The 17,658-nt window shown below is 40.3% G+C and overlaps 1 protein-coding gene across 1 annotated transcript in view; it reads left to right on the forward strand.

Annotated features, from left to right (window-relative positions):
- The window catches only part of LOC143041740 (2-oxoisovalerate dehydrogenase subunit alpha, mitochondrial-like), a 118,686-nt gene that overhangs the window by 56,257 nt on the left and 44,771 nt on the right, over window positions 1-17,658 (forward strand). The window contains exon 5 of the mRNA XM_076213752.1: window positions 13,216-13,360. Coding sequence (XP_076069867.1) covers window positions 13,216-13,360 — 145 coding nt within the window. The remainder of the gene's footprint in view (window positions 1-13,215; window positions 13,361-17,658) is intronic.

Here is a 17,658-nt window from a genome sequence, read left to right on the forward strand (position 1 = left end):
TTTGGGCTTTTATAGATCTGGAAAAGGCTTACGACAGGGTAGACAGGAAGGCACTGTGGGAGGTACTGCAGATATATGGGATAGGAGGAAAGCAGTCAAGAGATTTTATGAGAGTGGTAGAGCTTGCGTTAGGATTTGAAATGGAGAGAGTGAATGGTTTGAAGTAAAGGTGGGACTTTCTCAGGGGTGTGTTATGTCATCCTGGCTGTTCAATCTTTACATGGATGGTGTGGTGCAAGAGGTGAATGCAAGGGTGGTGGGTCAGGGGTTGGAGATGATTAAAGAAAATAGAGAAAAGTGGGAGGTGAGCCAGCTGTTGTTTGCTGATGACACTGCGCTTGTAGTAGGATCAGAGGAGGGATTGAGGAAGATGGTGACAGAGTTTGAGAAGGTGTGTGATAGAAGGAAGCTGAAGATAAATGTGGGCAAAAGTAAGGTGATGAGATGTACAAGGGGAGAGAGTGACAGTAGGCTGGAAGTGAGCATTAAGGGTGAGAAACTGGAGGAAGTGGATAGTTTCAGATACTTGGGTGCGAATGTGATAGGAAAGGGAGGAGTGGGGTTGGAGGTAGAATGTAGATTGAGAGAAGCGAGTAAATGCCTTGGTGGATTAAAAAGTGTAATGAGAAATAGACATCTGGGAATGGATGCTAAGAGGAGGTTATATGAAGGAGTGATTGTGCCAAGAGCAATGTATGGGGCAGAAACATGGAACATGAAAGAGGAAGAGAGAAGGAGTTTGAATGTGTTTGAGATGAAATGTCTAAGAAATATGATAGGGGTTACTAGTCTGGATAGAGTGAGAAATGAGGTGAGGAGGAGAACAGGGGTGGAAAGGGAGCTGGGAGATAGGGTTGATGAAAGAGTATTAGGATGGTTTGGACACATGTAAAGAATGAGTGAAGAAAGATTAGCAAAAGAAGTGTGGAAGGCGGAGGTGGAAGGAGTGAATATGAGAGGGCGTCCTAGGATGAGATGGATGGATGGGGTGAAAGGGGCTTTACAAAAGAGAGGAATGTCTTATGAGGAAGGATGGGAGAGGACAGAAGACAGGGGTGAATGGAGAAGGGTTGTGTATAGATGAAGCTGTGATGCATGAGGGGGAGTGGGTGGGGGATGGGGGATGAGGAAGTATGTATGAGAACAAATTTGACGCAGCCCGAAGGGATTTCTCCCTGTCTTCTCCTTTCCTGCATGAGGGGACGGAGAGGGGGGGGGTCGCCGAATTTATGAAGCGGCCTTGCTGTGGATGTGCTGTGTCTTGCAACACTGCTTCTGACCCAGGGCAGTGGACAGGATGCAGGGATGACCTGTCATCCAGGAGGTGCCAAGATAGGAGGGTGGAGGGGAGTGGAATATATGGGAAATGAAATGGGTGGGAATGATTTCTATGCCTTTTTCTTTTTGGCTACCCCCCTTGTAAGGGGGAAAAAGCCTTTGGTATATGTATGTATAAAAGCCCCAAAAACATCCTTACCTTTTCCTATAGTTTTCTCACATATCTGTCTTACCACAAAAATCTGATCTACACAACCTCTTCCTGTCCTAAATCCACACTGCTCCTCACCAATCACTCCCTCTTTTCCTCTCTAAATCCTCTCACTCAAGATCCTCCCATAAGCCTTCCCAACTACACTTAACAAGCTAATCCCTCTGAAACTACTAAACTCGCACTTGTCCCATTTTCCATTGTAAAGTGGAACTATACAGGCACTCCTCCAGTCCTCTGGCACTCTACCCTTTCTCCAGCAAATATTAAATAACCTCACCAGCCAGTCCACCATCACTGTACCTCCTCTTTTTAGACATTCTGCATGGCATCCATCCAGACCAGGTGCCTTACCAGCTCTCATCATCTTAACCACTGCCTTCACTTCATCCTTCCTTATTACTCCTCCATTTTCCTCACTCATCATGGTCATTTTCTTAGCACTTCCCACTGCAACTATCTTTCCCTCCCTATCCTCCACATTTAGCAACTCCCTAAAATACTCTGCCCATCTTCCCCTTACTGCCTTCTCTTCCATTATCATCTCTCCATCTACACCTTTTACCTTTTCTTCTCTACTTGATTCGCCTCCTCTTCCTCTCTTAATTTCTTTCCAAAACATCTTTTTATTACTTGCAAAATTTTCTGTCATACTCTTACGTATTTGAGGAAACAACATCCTATCATCAATTTGTAGAACAATTTAATTGAGTCCTTTGCGGCATTTGAGCCACTTGGAGAACTTTCCTCCCTATACTCTTTGGCAAAACTTACAATCATGGTCCACACATTACTAAAGAAAAAGTGGTCAAAATAGCTTCAGCATTTAAGAGCGAACTCAGAGAAAGCCTCAAAAACTCAGACTGGGTCTTGGACAACAAAATTTCATTGGAACACCTAGTCTCCCTCATGGCATACTTTCGCCTACTCTCCCAGTTACACCCAGACGCACTCCAGAAAGCTAGCATAATTATATTCACACCTGGTATCACATTAAGCAAATTCTCCTGGAAATTCTCTGGCATGGACAAAGTTATCACTCAGATACAGAGCCAGTCAGCACCCAACGCACCCACATACACGATAGCCCAAGTCACACGGTCCCCCTCATATAAGACAAGAACACAAATGTTTTGTACATACTTGCCACAAACCAGGACACCTCATTAACATGCGTTATCACAGATATCCGTCACAACCAAACTGACACTGCGATCATCACGGTACATGTTTTCATACGAGTGATCATTGCCATGTGCTGCTAACACAGAAGCAACACAGACCAGAATCCCCAGATTGCTCTCCTAGACATTCACATAACACATCTACTAGACATTCACATAACGCATCTGCTAGACATTCACATAACACATCTGCTAGACATTCACATAACACATCTGCTAGACATTCACGTAACACATCTGCAAGGCATTCACATTATATATCTCCTTTGTGACTACAGAATATAAAGACTCTCTGCACACCCAGGACAGTTACTCCATACCAAGATATTCAATCTTCAATTATACTGGTACATATCCTGGATATCCCATACATGTCTTCCCATTCTTCTCGACATGGGATCCTGAGTTAACATCATGCCAGTACACAGTCCACAAAATCTGCACTGAAACAAAACGTGTCACCATTTTGGAACCCCCTGCCGTCAATCTTTGCAATGGAGGAGTACCATTCCCAATCATTGGTAAATTATCCCTAGACATTAGCTTCAAAGATGGGTGCCCAGCTATTCCAGTGATCACCTACATAGCTGACTTTACTTTCCTGCTGATATCTTCATAGGCTTAACATTGATGAAGCAACATAACATCATTTACCCTGATTGGGACTAGGCATCCTTCTTGTAGCCCCACAGGGGACATTCCTAAACGAAAAAGTAAAGGCATAAGGGGGTCTGGGAGTTTTCCGACCAGCACCCTAAGGTTTGGATCTTTTGATATGTGTGGATGTGGTACAGATGAGAGTAAAAGGGAAGAGATAGGTAGTATGTTTGTGAGAAGAAATATGGATGTGTTGGCTTTGAGTGAAACTAAGTTGAAAGGGAAGGGTGAGTGAAAGTTTGGGAGTGTAAGTGGGAGGTTATCAGGAGTGAAGAGAGGGCGAGGGAGGGAAGGGATGGCTATTCTAGTAAGTGAAGAGATAGGTAAACGGGTAGTGGAGTGGAAGGAGGTTTCCTCAAGGATAATGTGGATGAAGGTGAAACTGGGAAAGGAGATGTGGGTCTTTGTAAGTGCATATGGGCCTGGCAGTGAGAAGAGTGTAGAAGAAAGGGAGGCCTTTTGGATAGATTTAAATGAGTGCATAGAGGATTTAGGAAGAAATGTCAATGTAATAATACTGGGAGTCCTTAATGTTAGGGTAGGAAATAATCCAATCGATGGAGTGGTTGGGAAATGTGGAGTTCCAGGAAAGAATCGTAGTGGAGAGTTGATGGTGGAAATGTGTCTAGAAAGAGAGTTGATGATAGCAAATACAGTGTTTCGGAAGAAAGTCAAGCATAAGTACACATGGGAGAGGGTGGTGGATGGAAGGGTGGTAGATAGAGCGTTAATGGATTATGTAGTAAATAGGGTAATGATAGGAAGAGTTAAGGATGTATATGTGCTAAGGGGAGAGGGTGGGGGAATATCAGATCATTTTTTGGTGGAAGGTAAGTTGAGAGTGGAGGATGGATGGAGAAAGAGGAAAGGGACAAAAGGTAGGGAGGTTCTTAGAGTGCACTCTTTGAATGAAAAGGAAAAGGAGAAGGAGTACGAAAAGAAGCTGAAGGAGTGGGAGGCAGTGAAGGATAGAGTAGAGCTAGGTGTGGAGGAGGAATGGGGATGGTTCAAGGAGGGAGTCATAAAGTGTGCAAGGATGGTGTGGAACAAGAAGGACAGGAGGAAATAGAAGAAAGGGTAGTGAATGGTGGGATGAGGAAACAAAGAAGGTTGTAGAAGAGAAGAAGCGAGCTTTCACAGTTTGGTTACAAAATAGGACGAGGGAGTCATATGAGAGGTACAATGAAAATAAAAGAAATAAAGCAAAAGGTAAAGGAGGCAAAGAGGAGAGCAGATGTGAAATGGGGTAAGAGTATGACAAAAAAAATTTAAAGTAATAAAAAGATGTTTTGGAAAGAAATTAAGAGAGGAAGAGGAGGCGAATCAAATAGAGAAGAAAAGGTAAAAGGTCAGATGGAGAGATGATAATGGAAGAGATGGGCAGAATATTTTTGGGAGTTGCTAAATGTGGAGGATAGGGAGGGAAAGATAGCTGCAGTGGGAAATGCTAAGAAAATGAGTGATGAGTGAGGAGAATGGAGGAGAAATAAGGAAGGATGAAGTGAAGGCAGTTGTTAAGATGATGAAAGCAGGTAAGGCACCTGGTCTGGATGGATGCCATGCAGAATGTCTGAAAAAGGGAGGTACAGTGATGGTGGACTGGTCTGGTGAGGTTATTTAACCCCTTCCATACGGTGCCGCACACGTAGGCGTCATGAGGAGCAAGTGGATTCGCGTTGCTGCCATATCGGCGTCTTGATTATATTTATTGTAGTCCCCCCTGTGTTTTTACATCCTCCCTGATCTGCTCTGAATCCCATTCTCTGTGGTTTTCAAAATTCACGGGTGAAAGAGAGGACGATCGATATAAGCTGTGACTATATTTTATGATGCGAGTATTATTACGACACGTCGTACGGCTGGCATTGGCTGCTGCCCGCGAGATTTAAGTCCCATAGTGAAGTGGTTAATGTTTGCTGGAGAGAGGGTAGAGTGCCGGAGGACTGGAGGAGTGCCTGTATATCTCCTCTTTACAAGGGAAAAGGGGACAAGTGTGAATGTAGTAGTTTCAGAGGGATTAGCTTAAGTGTAGTTGGGAAGGCTTATGGGAGGATCTTGATTGAGAGGATTAGGAGAGGAACAGGAGGAGTAATTGGTGAGGAGCAGTGTGGATTTAGGACAGGTAGAGGTTGTGTAGATCAGATCTTTGTGATATGTGAGAAAACTATAGGAAAGGGGAAGGATGTTTTTTGGCTTTTATGGATCTGGAAAAGGCTTATGATAGGGTAGACAGAAAGGCACTGTGGGAGGTTATGCAGATATACGAGATAGGAGGAAAGCTTCTGGGAGCTGTCAAGAGTTTTTATGAGAGTAGTAGAGCTTGTGTCAGGATTAGAAATGGAGAGAGTGAATGGTTTGAGGTAAAGGTGGGACTTCGTCAAGGATGCGTTATGTCGCCCTGGCTGTTCAACTTATGCATGGATGGGGTGGTGCGAGAGGTAAATGCAAGGGTAGTGGGTCAGGTAATGGAGATATTAAAGAAAATGGAGAAAAGTGGGAGGTGAGCCAGCTGTTGTTTGCAGACGACACTGAGCTTGTGGCAGGATCAGAGGAGGGATTGTGGAAGTTGGTGGCAGAGTTTGGGAGTGTATGTGATAGAAGAAAGCTAAAGATAAATGTGGGTAAAAGTAAGGTGATGAGATGTACAAGGGGTGAAAGTGCCAGTAGACTGGAAGTGAGCATTAAGGGAGAGCAACTGGAGGAAGTGGATAGTTTTAGATACTTGGGTGCAAATGTGGCAGGAAAAGGTGGAGTGAAGGTGGAGGTAGAATGTAGATTGAGAGAAGCGAGTAAATGCCTTGGTGGATTTAAGAGTGTAATGAGGAATAGACATTTTAGCAGTTTGAATCTAAGTTGTGGTCGCTATTTGCAATAGTTTCACCAACCTCCACATCAGCTATCATGCTTTCACGGCTAGTGATCAATAGATCAAGTAAGTTTCCATGTCTTGTGGGTTTTTTATGTGCTGAACTAAGTAATTGTCACCGAGAAAATCTATCAAGTGACTACCTATATGGTCATGTTCAAGGGTCATCCAATCAATGTCAGTAAAATTGAAATCACCCATTATCAATAAGTCTCGGTTGCAGAAACTAGACAGTTCTTGAAACAACAGTTTGTCATCTGCTAATGATAATGTTTTTGGCCTATATATTACACCTACATTCATTTTTTGTCCATTTGTTTGGGTTAATTCTACCCAAAAACTAGCATATGCATCCTGTTATACTTTCTCTAAAACACAGACATGGACATTGCTTTTAACGTATAACAGAACATCCCCACCTTTCTGGTGGTTTCTATCCTGATGAAAGAGTATTGGGATGGTTTGGACACATGGAAAGAATAAGTGAAGAAAGACTAGTAAAAGAGGTATGGAAGGCAGATGTGGAGGGAGTGAACATGAGGGGGCGACCTAGGGTGAGATGTATGGATGGGGTGGAAGGGGCTTTGGGGAAGAGGAGAATTTCTGTTGAGGAAGGACAGGAGAGGACAGAAGACGGGTGAATGGAGAATGGTTGTATATGGATGATGATGTGATGCATGTGGTGGAATGGGTGGGGGATGGGGGGTGAGGTAGTATGTGTGAGAAAAATTTGATGCAGCCCGAAGGGATTTCTCCCCGTCATCTCCTTTTCTGCATGAGGGGACAGAGAGGGGGGGTCACTGATTTAATGAAGCGGCCTTGCTGTGGATGTATTGTGTCTTGCGACACTGCCTCTGATCCAGGGCAGTGGACAAGATGCAGGGATGACCAGTCATCCAGGAGGTGCCAAGTTAACAGGGAGTGTAGTAGGGATGGAATGGGTGGGAATGGTTTTATGCCTTTTTTTGGCTACCTCCCTTGTAAGGGGGAAAAAGCCTTTGGTATATGTATGTATCCTGATGAAAGTGTTTAAATCCCACAATATTAAATTCAGCTTCAAACTCTTTTCCATTTAACCATGTCTTGGTTATTCCTATCATATCGAGATTTTCACTTTTGACATATGCCTGTATTTCTTGGTCATTTGATCTCTTATGTACACTTTGCCCCACTACGTCATCGCATTCCATACAAGCCACCTGTTGTTCATTGATGTTCTGTCCATCATCTTTTCCTAAAATAATATTCTGTCCTCCACTGACATTATATCCTACCATGATATTTTATCCTCTACTATCATTGCATACCATCGTGATATTTTTTCCTCCACTATCACTATATCCCATTGTGATATTTTGTCCACTATTAATATATCCCATAGTGATATTTTGTCCTTTGACATTACATCCTTGTGTAATATTTCGTCCTCTACCGACATTATATCCTAAAATGATATTTTGTCCTACACTGATATATTGCTCTACATTATTACTATACCCTACTCTGTTTTCCCCAATACACTCTATTTCCCCTTCACTTTGAGTTCATGACCCAAAAAAGGAACTAGTTCATTACAAACTCCCACAGTGAGGTTTGTAAGAACATCTTTGCCTCTGCGAGTAAGGTGGATCCCATCAGAAGCATAAAGGTCATGACTTCTGGAAAAGAGATACCAAGGATCAAGAAAGTGGTATCCCAGTTGCGTGCACAATCGTAATATCCTCTCATTGATCCCTATGGCTCTACTATTTGAACATGTGCCAGTGTAGATCCTTGGAAGGATCCCACAGACTATGTGACGGCTCCCACACTCCATCATCTCCTGAAGAAGGCCCTTGTAATTCTGAACAAGTTCTTCTGATCTCACCCTACTCACATTGTTACTTCCCATATGAACAGTCACTCCTTCATACTCTCTTCTCTTTGCATTCATTCCCAAATATCTATTTCTCATTACACTTTTTAAACCCCCAAGGCATTTACTTTTCTCAATCTACATTCTATCTCCACCACCACACCTCCCTTTCCTGCCACATTTGCACCCAAGTATCTAAAACTATCCACTTCCTCCAGTCTCTCTTAATACTGTGTCACTAACTTCCATAATCCCTCCTCTGATCCTGCCGCAAGCGCAGTGTCATCAGCAAATAGCAACTGGCTTATCTCCCACTTTTCTCTAATTTCTTTAACATCTCCAATCCCCGACCCATTACCCTTGTGTTTACCTCTTGCACCACTCCCTCCATGTATAAATTTAATAGCCAAGGCAACATGACACATCCCTGGCAAAGTCCCACCTTTACTTCAAACCATTCACTTTCTCCATTTCTGATTCTAACAAAAGCTCTACTACTCACATAAAGGCTCTTGACTTCTCTTAACAGCATTTCTTCTATCCCATATATCTGCAACACCTTCCATAGTGCCTTCCTGTCTTAAGCCTTTTTCAAGTCCATAAAGGCCATAAAAACATCCTTACCTTTTCCTAAAGCTTTCTCACATATCTACCTTACCACAAAAATCTGATCTATACAACCCCTACCTGTCCTAAGCCCACACTGTTCCTCACCAATAACTCTTTCCTAATCCTCTCAATCAGAACCCTCCCATAAACCTTCCCAACTACACTTAACAAACTGACCCCTATGAAACTACTACACACACTTGTCCCACTTTGCCTTGTAAAGTGGAACTATACATGCACTCCTCCAGTCCTCTGGCACTCTACCCCCTTTTAAACAAACATTAAATAACCTCACTAGCCAGTCCACCATCACTGTACCTCCCTTTTTTCAGACATTCTGCATGACACCCATCCAACCCAGGTGCTTTACCTGCTGTCATCATCTTAACTGCCTTCACCTCATCTTTCCTTATTTCTCTTCCATTTTCCTCACTTATCACTCTCATTTTCTGATTGCTTCCCACTGCAGCTACCTTTCCCTTCCTCTCCTTCACATTTAGCAACTCCCGAAAATACTCTGCCTATCTTCATCTTTCTGCTGTCACTTCCATTATCATCTCTCCATCTGCACCTTTTACCTTTTCTTCTCTACTTAATTTGCCTCCTCTTCATCTTAATATCTTTCCAAAACATCTTTTTATTTCTTTCAAAATTTTGTCATACTCATATCCCATTTCACATCTCTCCTGTTTGCCTTCTTTATCTTATACGTCTCTTTTCTTTGTACCTCTCATATGATTCTCTCATTCTATTTTATAACCAATCTGTGAATGCTTGCTTCTCTTCTACAACCTTCTTTGTTTCCTCATCCCAACATTCACTACCCTTTCTTCTATTTCCTCCTACCCTCCTATTCCACACACCATCTTTCACACCTTATGATACTCTCCTTGAACCATCCCCATTCCTCCTCCTCTCATAGCTCTACTCAATCCCTCTCTCCCTCCCACACTTCTCTCAGCTTCTTGTACTCCTTTTCTTTCTAATTCAAGCAGATTACTGCTTAAATGAGGCAAAAAGGAGAGTTTGGGAAGGTGTGCAAAAGGAGGAAGTTGAAGGTAAATGTGGATAAACATAAGGTGATTAGAGTTGGCAAGTTGAGCATGTTGGGAGTGAATATTATAGTAGAGAGGCTGGAGGATATGGATAGTTTCAGATATTTGGAGGTGCATGTGGCAGGAAAGGGAGGAGTGGAGGTGGAGGAGGTAGAATGTAGATTAAAAAGTGTAATGAGAAATAAACATTTGTGAATTGATGCTAAGAGGAGATTGTATGAAGTGGTTGTGCTTACAGCACTGTATGGGGCAGAAACATGGAACATAAAAGAAGAGCTTAAATGTGTTTCACATGATATGACTGAGAAGTATGGTAGGGTTTACTAGGTTGGATAGAGTGAGAAACAAGGAGGTGAAGAGGAGAGTGGGGGTGGAGAGAGAGTAAGGAGATAGAATTGAGGAAAGAGTATTGGGATGGTTTGGACACATGGAAAGAATGAGTAAAGAAAGATTAGTGAAAGAAGTGTGGAAGGCAGAGGTGGATGGAGTGAACATGAGGGGGCAATCAAGGATAGGATAGGCATTGAGCAAGAGGGGAATGTCTGTTGAGGAAGGGAGAAGACAGAATATATGGTTGCGTGGAGAATGGTTATATATGGATGATGCTGTGATGAATGGGTGGGGGGATGGGGTTTTAGGGAGTGGTTATGTGTGAATGATATTTTGATGCAGCCCAAAGAGATTTCTCCCTGTCTTCTCCTTTTCTGCATGAGGGGATGGAGAGAGGGTAGACGATTAAATGAAGTGGTCTTGCTGTGGATGTGTCTTGCTGCATTGCTTCTGACTTAGAGCAGTAGGCAAGATGCAGGGATGACCCATCATCCAGGAGCCAAGAAAAGAGGGAGAGAGAGAGTGGTGGTGAATGGAAGTGGAGTGGGTGAGGATGAAATAGGTGGGAGTGGAATATACCTTTTGACACTGTGGCTTACCTCCCTTGTAAGAGGGAAAAAACCCTTAGTATATTTATGTATGTACTACCAACATTTTCTTCATCCTGCCATTCACTACTCTCCCATTTATTCCTTCCCATCCTCTTCATTTCACATACTATCTTTGCACACTTTGTCACTTCTCCTTCCAAAGATGCCCATTCTTTTTCTATCCCTACTTCCCCCTGTCCCTCACCACCTATTTTTGTCTCAGTTTCTCCTAGTGTTCTTTGTCCTTTTCCTTCTCATTCAATTTGCTCTCAGCACCTCTCTACCTCCCACCCTTCTCCTCCTTTTTTCCTCCAATCTAACTTTCACATATACCAAAAAGTGATATGACACTCCTCCCCTCTTCCCTAATAGTATAAATGTCTAGAACTCTTCCTAGTCTTCCCTTGGATACAACCACATAGTCCATTGATGTCTATCAAAGGATTACAAAGGTGGAGCATGCCGACAGGAGACCTTTTGATCCATATCTAGGTCGGATGCGAACAAAAAAATCATAATAATAAAACAATAAATAAAAACTATAATAATGTAAATAACAAATAAAATACATAAATGCATAGGTATAGTTAAATAATAAACAAACAGGTAAATAGTAAATAATAATAAATTGACATATAACTAATAATAAATGAAAATCAGACAGACAAATGATAACAAAACAAAAACAAATAATATAAGATAAATTATAATCATTACAGCATCTTAGGTATTTATCTAACTGATTCTTAAAGCTTCGAACTGAACTACATTGCACTACCTGTGGAGGAAGTTTATTCCATTCATTTACTACACAGTTGGCAAAGTTGTTTTTACCTACTTCCAAATTGAATCTATTTCCGGACAGTTTGAGACCATTGTTTCTTGTCTGATTCTCATTCAATGTGAAAATTCAATTCAATTAAATTAAATTCAAATCAACCACACTTTTATCCACCACCCTTTCCCATGTATACTTATGCTTGGCTTTCTTCTTAAATACTATTTGCTGTACCTCACCACCTCCTATTTTTGTCTCAGTTTCTCCTAGTGTTCTTTGTCCTTTTCCTTCTCATTCAGTTTGCTCTCAGCACCTCTCTACCTCCCACATTTTTCCTCCACTTTTCCTCCAATCTAACTTTCACATCTACCAAAAAGTGATCTGACACTCCTCCCCTCTTCCCTAATATTATAAATGTCTAGAACTCTTCCTATCCTTCCCTTGGATACCACCACATAGTCCATTGATGTCTATCAACTACACTTTTATCCACCACCCTTTCTCATGTATACTTAAGCTTGGCTTTCTTCTTAAATACTGCTTGCTGTCATTAACTAGGATACTCACTGGTTGAGTGTGTTAACCCCTTCCATACGGTGATGCCTACGTAGGCCTCATGAGGAGCAAGTGGGTACACGAGGATGCCGACGTCGGCGTCTTCATTATATTTATTGTAGTTGTACCTGCGTGACCCCCATACTCTGTAAACTGGCTTCATCATATTTTCTATGGTTATCAAAATTCATGGGTGAAAGAGAAAACAATTAATACAGCTGTAACTTTATTTTTTATAATGCGAGTATTATGACGCAACATTGCACGTCTGGCAGCTAATGCTGCCCGCGAGATTTTGGCCTGGAGTGAAGAGGTTAAAGTGTTGCTACTTGTGGTGGAGGGGAAGGAGAGGGGGCGTCGCTGATTTGGTGAAGTGGCCTTGCTGTGGATTTGCTGTGTCTTGCGAGACTGCTTCTGACCCAGGGCAGTGGACAAGATGCAGGGATGACCCATCATCCAGGAGGTGCCAAGATAAGAGGGTGGAGGGGAGTGGAGTGTGGTAGGTATGGAATGGGTGGGAGTGGTTTTTATGCCTTTGTTTTTTGGCTACCTTCCTTGTAAGGAAAAAAAAAAAAAAACTTTGGTGTATGTATGTACTTGTGGTGGAGGTGACGCCTACGTAGGCAGCATGAGGAGCAAGTGGGTACTCGATGATGCCGACGTCGGCATCTTGATTATATTTATTGTAGTCGTAACCTACTTAACCTCCATTCTCTCTAAACTGGCTTCATCATATTTTCTATGGTTATTAAAATACACGGGTGAAAGAGAATGAACGATTGAGCACTGACTTTATTTTTTATAATACAATTATTATGACGCAACATCACACATCGGGCAGCTAATGCTGCCAGACGTGCGATGTGCCCCGGAGTGAAGAGGTTAAGGTGAAGGCAGTTCAAACCCTGCCACTAGCAAGTTGGACCAAGGGCATGGATCATACAAAGTCCTCTGTAAAGGGCACTGTCATAGCCTCCTGATATGGGGAATTCAGTTACATTAAACAGAATCAAATCAGTCATCAACTTCCTTTCTAAACACATCTCCAACATCTCTCCACGATTCTTATCTGGCATCCCAAACCTCCCTACTACATCCATTGGCTTATCCCCTACTTGCATTGATATCCCCAACACCACTACATTCACCATTATTACCTTGAGAAGATGAATTTTTTATGTAAATTTCTTAGTTTTTCAGTTGATTAAATGCAATGTATTGGAATGAGATTCTCTTTTCTACTTCAGCGGTAGGAACAGCATATTCCCTAAAACGTGCTCAGAAGGGTTTGTGTGTTATTTGCTACTTTGGTGAAGGCACTTCCAGTGAGGGTGATGCACATGCTGCTTTCAACTTCTCAGCCACACTTGACTGCCCTATCATTTTCTTCTGGTGAGTGATTAAATTAATGTTAAGTTATGAATGTTAAGTGTCTTGAAGGAATTGGCTGTTTTGGGGTGCATGGCATTCATAAAAATATAGATTTATTTCTGTACATTAACCACTTCAGTACGAGTCAAATTGTCATGCACAGCATCAGCTGCCATATATACAATACAGGTAGTCGTTGACTTACGACCGAGTTCGGTTCTGACAGACAGGTCATAAGTCGATCTGGACGCAAGTCAGACTTTATATACAGTTGAACCTCGAAAGCCCGGACTAATTGGGGGGAAGGGCAGTCCGGTCATGCCAAAAGTCCTGTAATCGAAAATGTCGCCCTGACACCCGTAGATTTTCGTAGAGGTATACGTGTAGGTAATGTATGATATGGCATAGAAACACATAAGAATAATACTCTAACACTGTAATAATAACAATACTGTAATAATAATACTATAATACTAATAATTCTGTAATAATAACTGTAATACAGGCATGTAAATGTACTGTACATACAGTGTACTGTACTGTATTTTTTATTACGTACACTGTAAATATCGGAAGGTATGCACGCGGGACAGTGGTGGCGGCCAGGGTTGCCGCGTTTTCTACACTGCCGTGTAGAATGGGAGTGTTGCCATACCGGGGCATACATTTTTCTCGGGTGTGTGCAGACTTTCATAGCAAGATATACTTGTCAAACTTTGACAAAATGTTGGTTCTAGTTTTTTTTTTTTTTTTTTTTTTTTTTTTTTTTTTTTTTTTTTTTTTTTTTTTTTTTTTTTTTTTTTTTTTTTTTTTTTTTTTTTTTTTTTTTAATGTATATAAGGCCCCCATGCCCTATCATATTCAGTAAGATATAATTTTTTATATATTATTATCGCTAAAAGAAAACTGAAACTTTAGCATAGAATTTTTTCTACACCATAAAAACGTATCTTTTGGGGTATAATATTTTATAAGTAATACAATTACCAATAAAAGTCATATTTTGATGTACCATTTATTATTTGATAACTTCTATGATTTTTAAACAAAAGTTTGAGTTTTTGAATGTTTTTAGCCTGCTGATATGTAGAAAAAATTTCCTAATGTCCTTGTGTAGTTGCCACATGCCACTATTTTACTATGTTGTGGTACAAAATTCTACAAAACGGCAGCCCTGGTGCTAAAAGAAAGCTGAAACTTTAGCGTAGAATTTTTTCTACACCGTAAAAACATATCTTTTGGGGTATAATATTTTATAAGTAACACAATTACCAATAAAAGTCATATTTTGATGCACCATTTATTATTTGATAACTAGTTCTATGATTTTTAAACAAAATATTTTAGTTTAGCGCGCTCTCCATAGTACGAGACATTCAAACGCTATTTACGCATGACGCTGCGTCCATTGTTTACATGGCACAAACAGTGAACTTAACGTGCCTTGCCTCCTCCTCCTCACTTTATGTTGCTTGAATTTAATTTATTTGAAATTAATGTTATTATTTACAATGTTATGTTTATAATTAATGATTTAGGGGTGTTTTATATGATATGGTAATAGAATTTATGGATGTATAGTACAGTATGAACGGTCATACATTACTGGAACGTACAGTAACAACTTGCGTTCATTTTCACATTACGTTCGGCCGTTCGGAACGTAAGTAAAACATAAGTTGAGGAGCATCTGTGTATATATATATACATTACCTTTTAAATATTATTTTTGTTACTGTATATATATATATTGTATATTATATTTAGCATATTGAAATAATCTTAGCATGTTTGAACTATGTTGTATATTATAATCTTATCTGATTTTCTTTGGGAAACGTAGCCTGGGCCTAAGCATACTGAATAAAATACAATCATCTTTGACCTACGATATTTAATACTGTATTTACCTTTTTATTATTTTATCATCAGGCTTTCTTTAGGAAACGTATGCATACTGAATAAAATCTTATTATCTTTGAGCTACGTTATTTAATATTCATTAACTTTTTTTATAGATTTCGTTAGGAAAAATAGCCTAGGCCTACGCATACTGAATAAAGTCCTGTCAACTTTGACCTACAAACACTTTTTTGTTGGTTAAATTAAAATCATTGCAAGGCAAAATTAGGAATTTTTTAATTTCAAAACACATTCTTTTCGTTTACGTACTGTACTGAAAATATTGTTATCGTCAACAGACTAGGCATAAACGAAGTTTACTGTTACATTTTATTAATCGCAAAACATAAAAATACAAAATGCTGTACTGAACATATTGTTATCGACAACAGACTAGGCATAAAAAAAATTAGTTAAATTTTATTATTTGCAAAAACATATAAAAATACAAAATGCAAGGCAAAATTAGGATTTTTTTTATTTCAAAACACATTCTTTTCGTTTACGTACTGCACCGAACATATTGTTATCGACAACAAACTAGCCTAGGCATAAAAAATGTTTTACTGTTACATTTGATTAATTGCAAAACATATACAAAATGAAATGCAAAATTAGGAAACATTTTACTTCACACAAAATGAAAGAATATTTAGCTGGCTGGGATGCTGACGCTGCTGGCAGCCTGCCAAAACTATCGTACTCGCATCTTGCGGCGTGCGGAGTAATTGTACTGCACTGCCAGGCATAACATTGCAATTCTATTACTCTATTAAATGTTAAATATTATTGCACTATCTCGTGGTCGTAAAGTCAATCAGTCGTAAGTCGCATAGGTCGTAAGATGATGACTATCTGTACATTGTACCACTCACATTATAAAATATAGTCATTGCTGTATTATGCATTCTCTTTTACTCTAAGTAATGATAAATACAGAAAACGTGATCAAACCAGTTCACATAATCTGGGGATAACTCATGTACAAGTACAAAAAATATAATCAAGACGCCAATACTGGCATCCTCGTGTACCTACTCACACCTCATGACACCTATGTAGGTGCCATTGTACAGTAGTGTTTAAGGGTTATAGGTAGCAGAGGCATGTGGCTGTTGAAGTTAATACTCAGGTGTATAATGATAGGTTTGGTTATGGTTGATCGATTTTTTTTTTTTATTATTATTATTATTATTTTTTTTTTTTAATTATATTTTAAAGTGGCTAAAAGGCTGTTGTAGAAAGAAAATAGATTAGGATATACAGATAGTTATGTCCCCAGTGATGACTTTAGATGTAAAAGTTGGGTCATTCAAGGAATGCTGGTGGAGGTCTTGGGAGACTGGCCTGGTGCTACTTCTCTTTGGGGGCCAGAAGCCTAGGCATGAACTTGTAACAATGTGGTACATGTTTGAATCAGATGTTGGGATTGCATGTACAGTTTTGTACAGCATGCTAGTGATAGCAGCAATAACCTTAAAAGATATCCAGTGATCCTCATGCATAAGTTGTAGAGTTGTTCTAACATTTTCAGGGGTTGAACTCATGGAAAGTTGTTGTGACCTCGTGTCATCTTCCACTGACATTCTGCAAATTGTCTCTTGGAACATCTTGCATATCTTATTACTTCATTGCCATATACATGATGAATCATGTCAGAGATCTCCATTGTAGGTTTGCCAAGTTTTACACAGAATTTGGTGTTCGCTCTGCTATAGTTTGTAGTCCATGATGAAGTCACAAATGTGCTTGTGCACCTGGTCAGCAGAACTCCTGTGGAACAACTCACAAAGTTTGTAGAATTACCCCAACTAGCTGATTACCTGATGAGTGTTGCTGCTCACCCCCACAGCACACACATCCCTATACAGTGATCCCTCGTTTTTCACAATTAATGGGGACCAGAACCCCCTGCGAAAGGTGAAAAACAGCGAAGTAGGATTTGCCCCCCTCCCCTAGGAATTTTTGTGTATGTGTGTACCAGAATGTTTAAGATATGTAAACAGTATTTATACTTTACATATTTGAGACAAAGATTACAACAGTACACATATTTACTTGAATCTTTAATTATAAAACCTTATACAGTAATTAACATTTATTATACAGTAATTAACATTCATCAATATTGCTTTCTGAGAGAGGCAAAGAGACTTGTGTTGGTGGCAGAGGAGAGGCTTTAGGTTCACTCGGAGACTATTCTGCTGGAGGTGCTGATGGTGTAGCTGGGGTTTTTACCTTGGAGAAAAACATGGTGATGGGTAGTTGATTGTCTTTGTTTTTTCTTTTGCTTCAAAATTCCCCTATACAAGGACATAACCCCATCAACACAATTGCTAAACTCGACAGCTCGAACCATATTGTCATCAATGTCTAGTGCAAATCATTGCATTGCCCTTGCCATGTTGCACAATTGT

The sequence above is a fragment of the Oratosquilla oratoria genome, chromosome 32, assembly GCF_046742065.1.
Source record: "Oratosquilla oratoria isolate Oo_2021 chromosome 32, ASM4674206v1, whole genome shotgun sequence".
NCBI lineage: Eukaryota > Metazoa > Arthropoda > Malacostraca > Stomatopoda > Squillidae > Oratosquilla > Oratosquilla oratoria.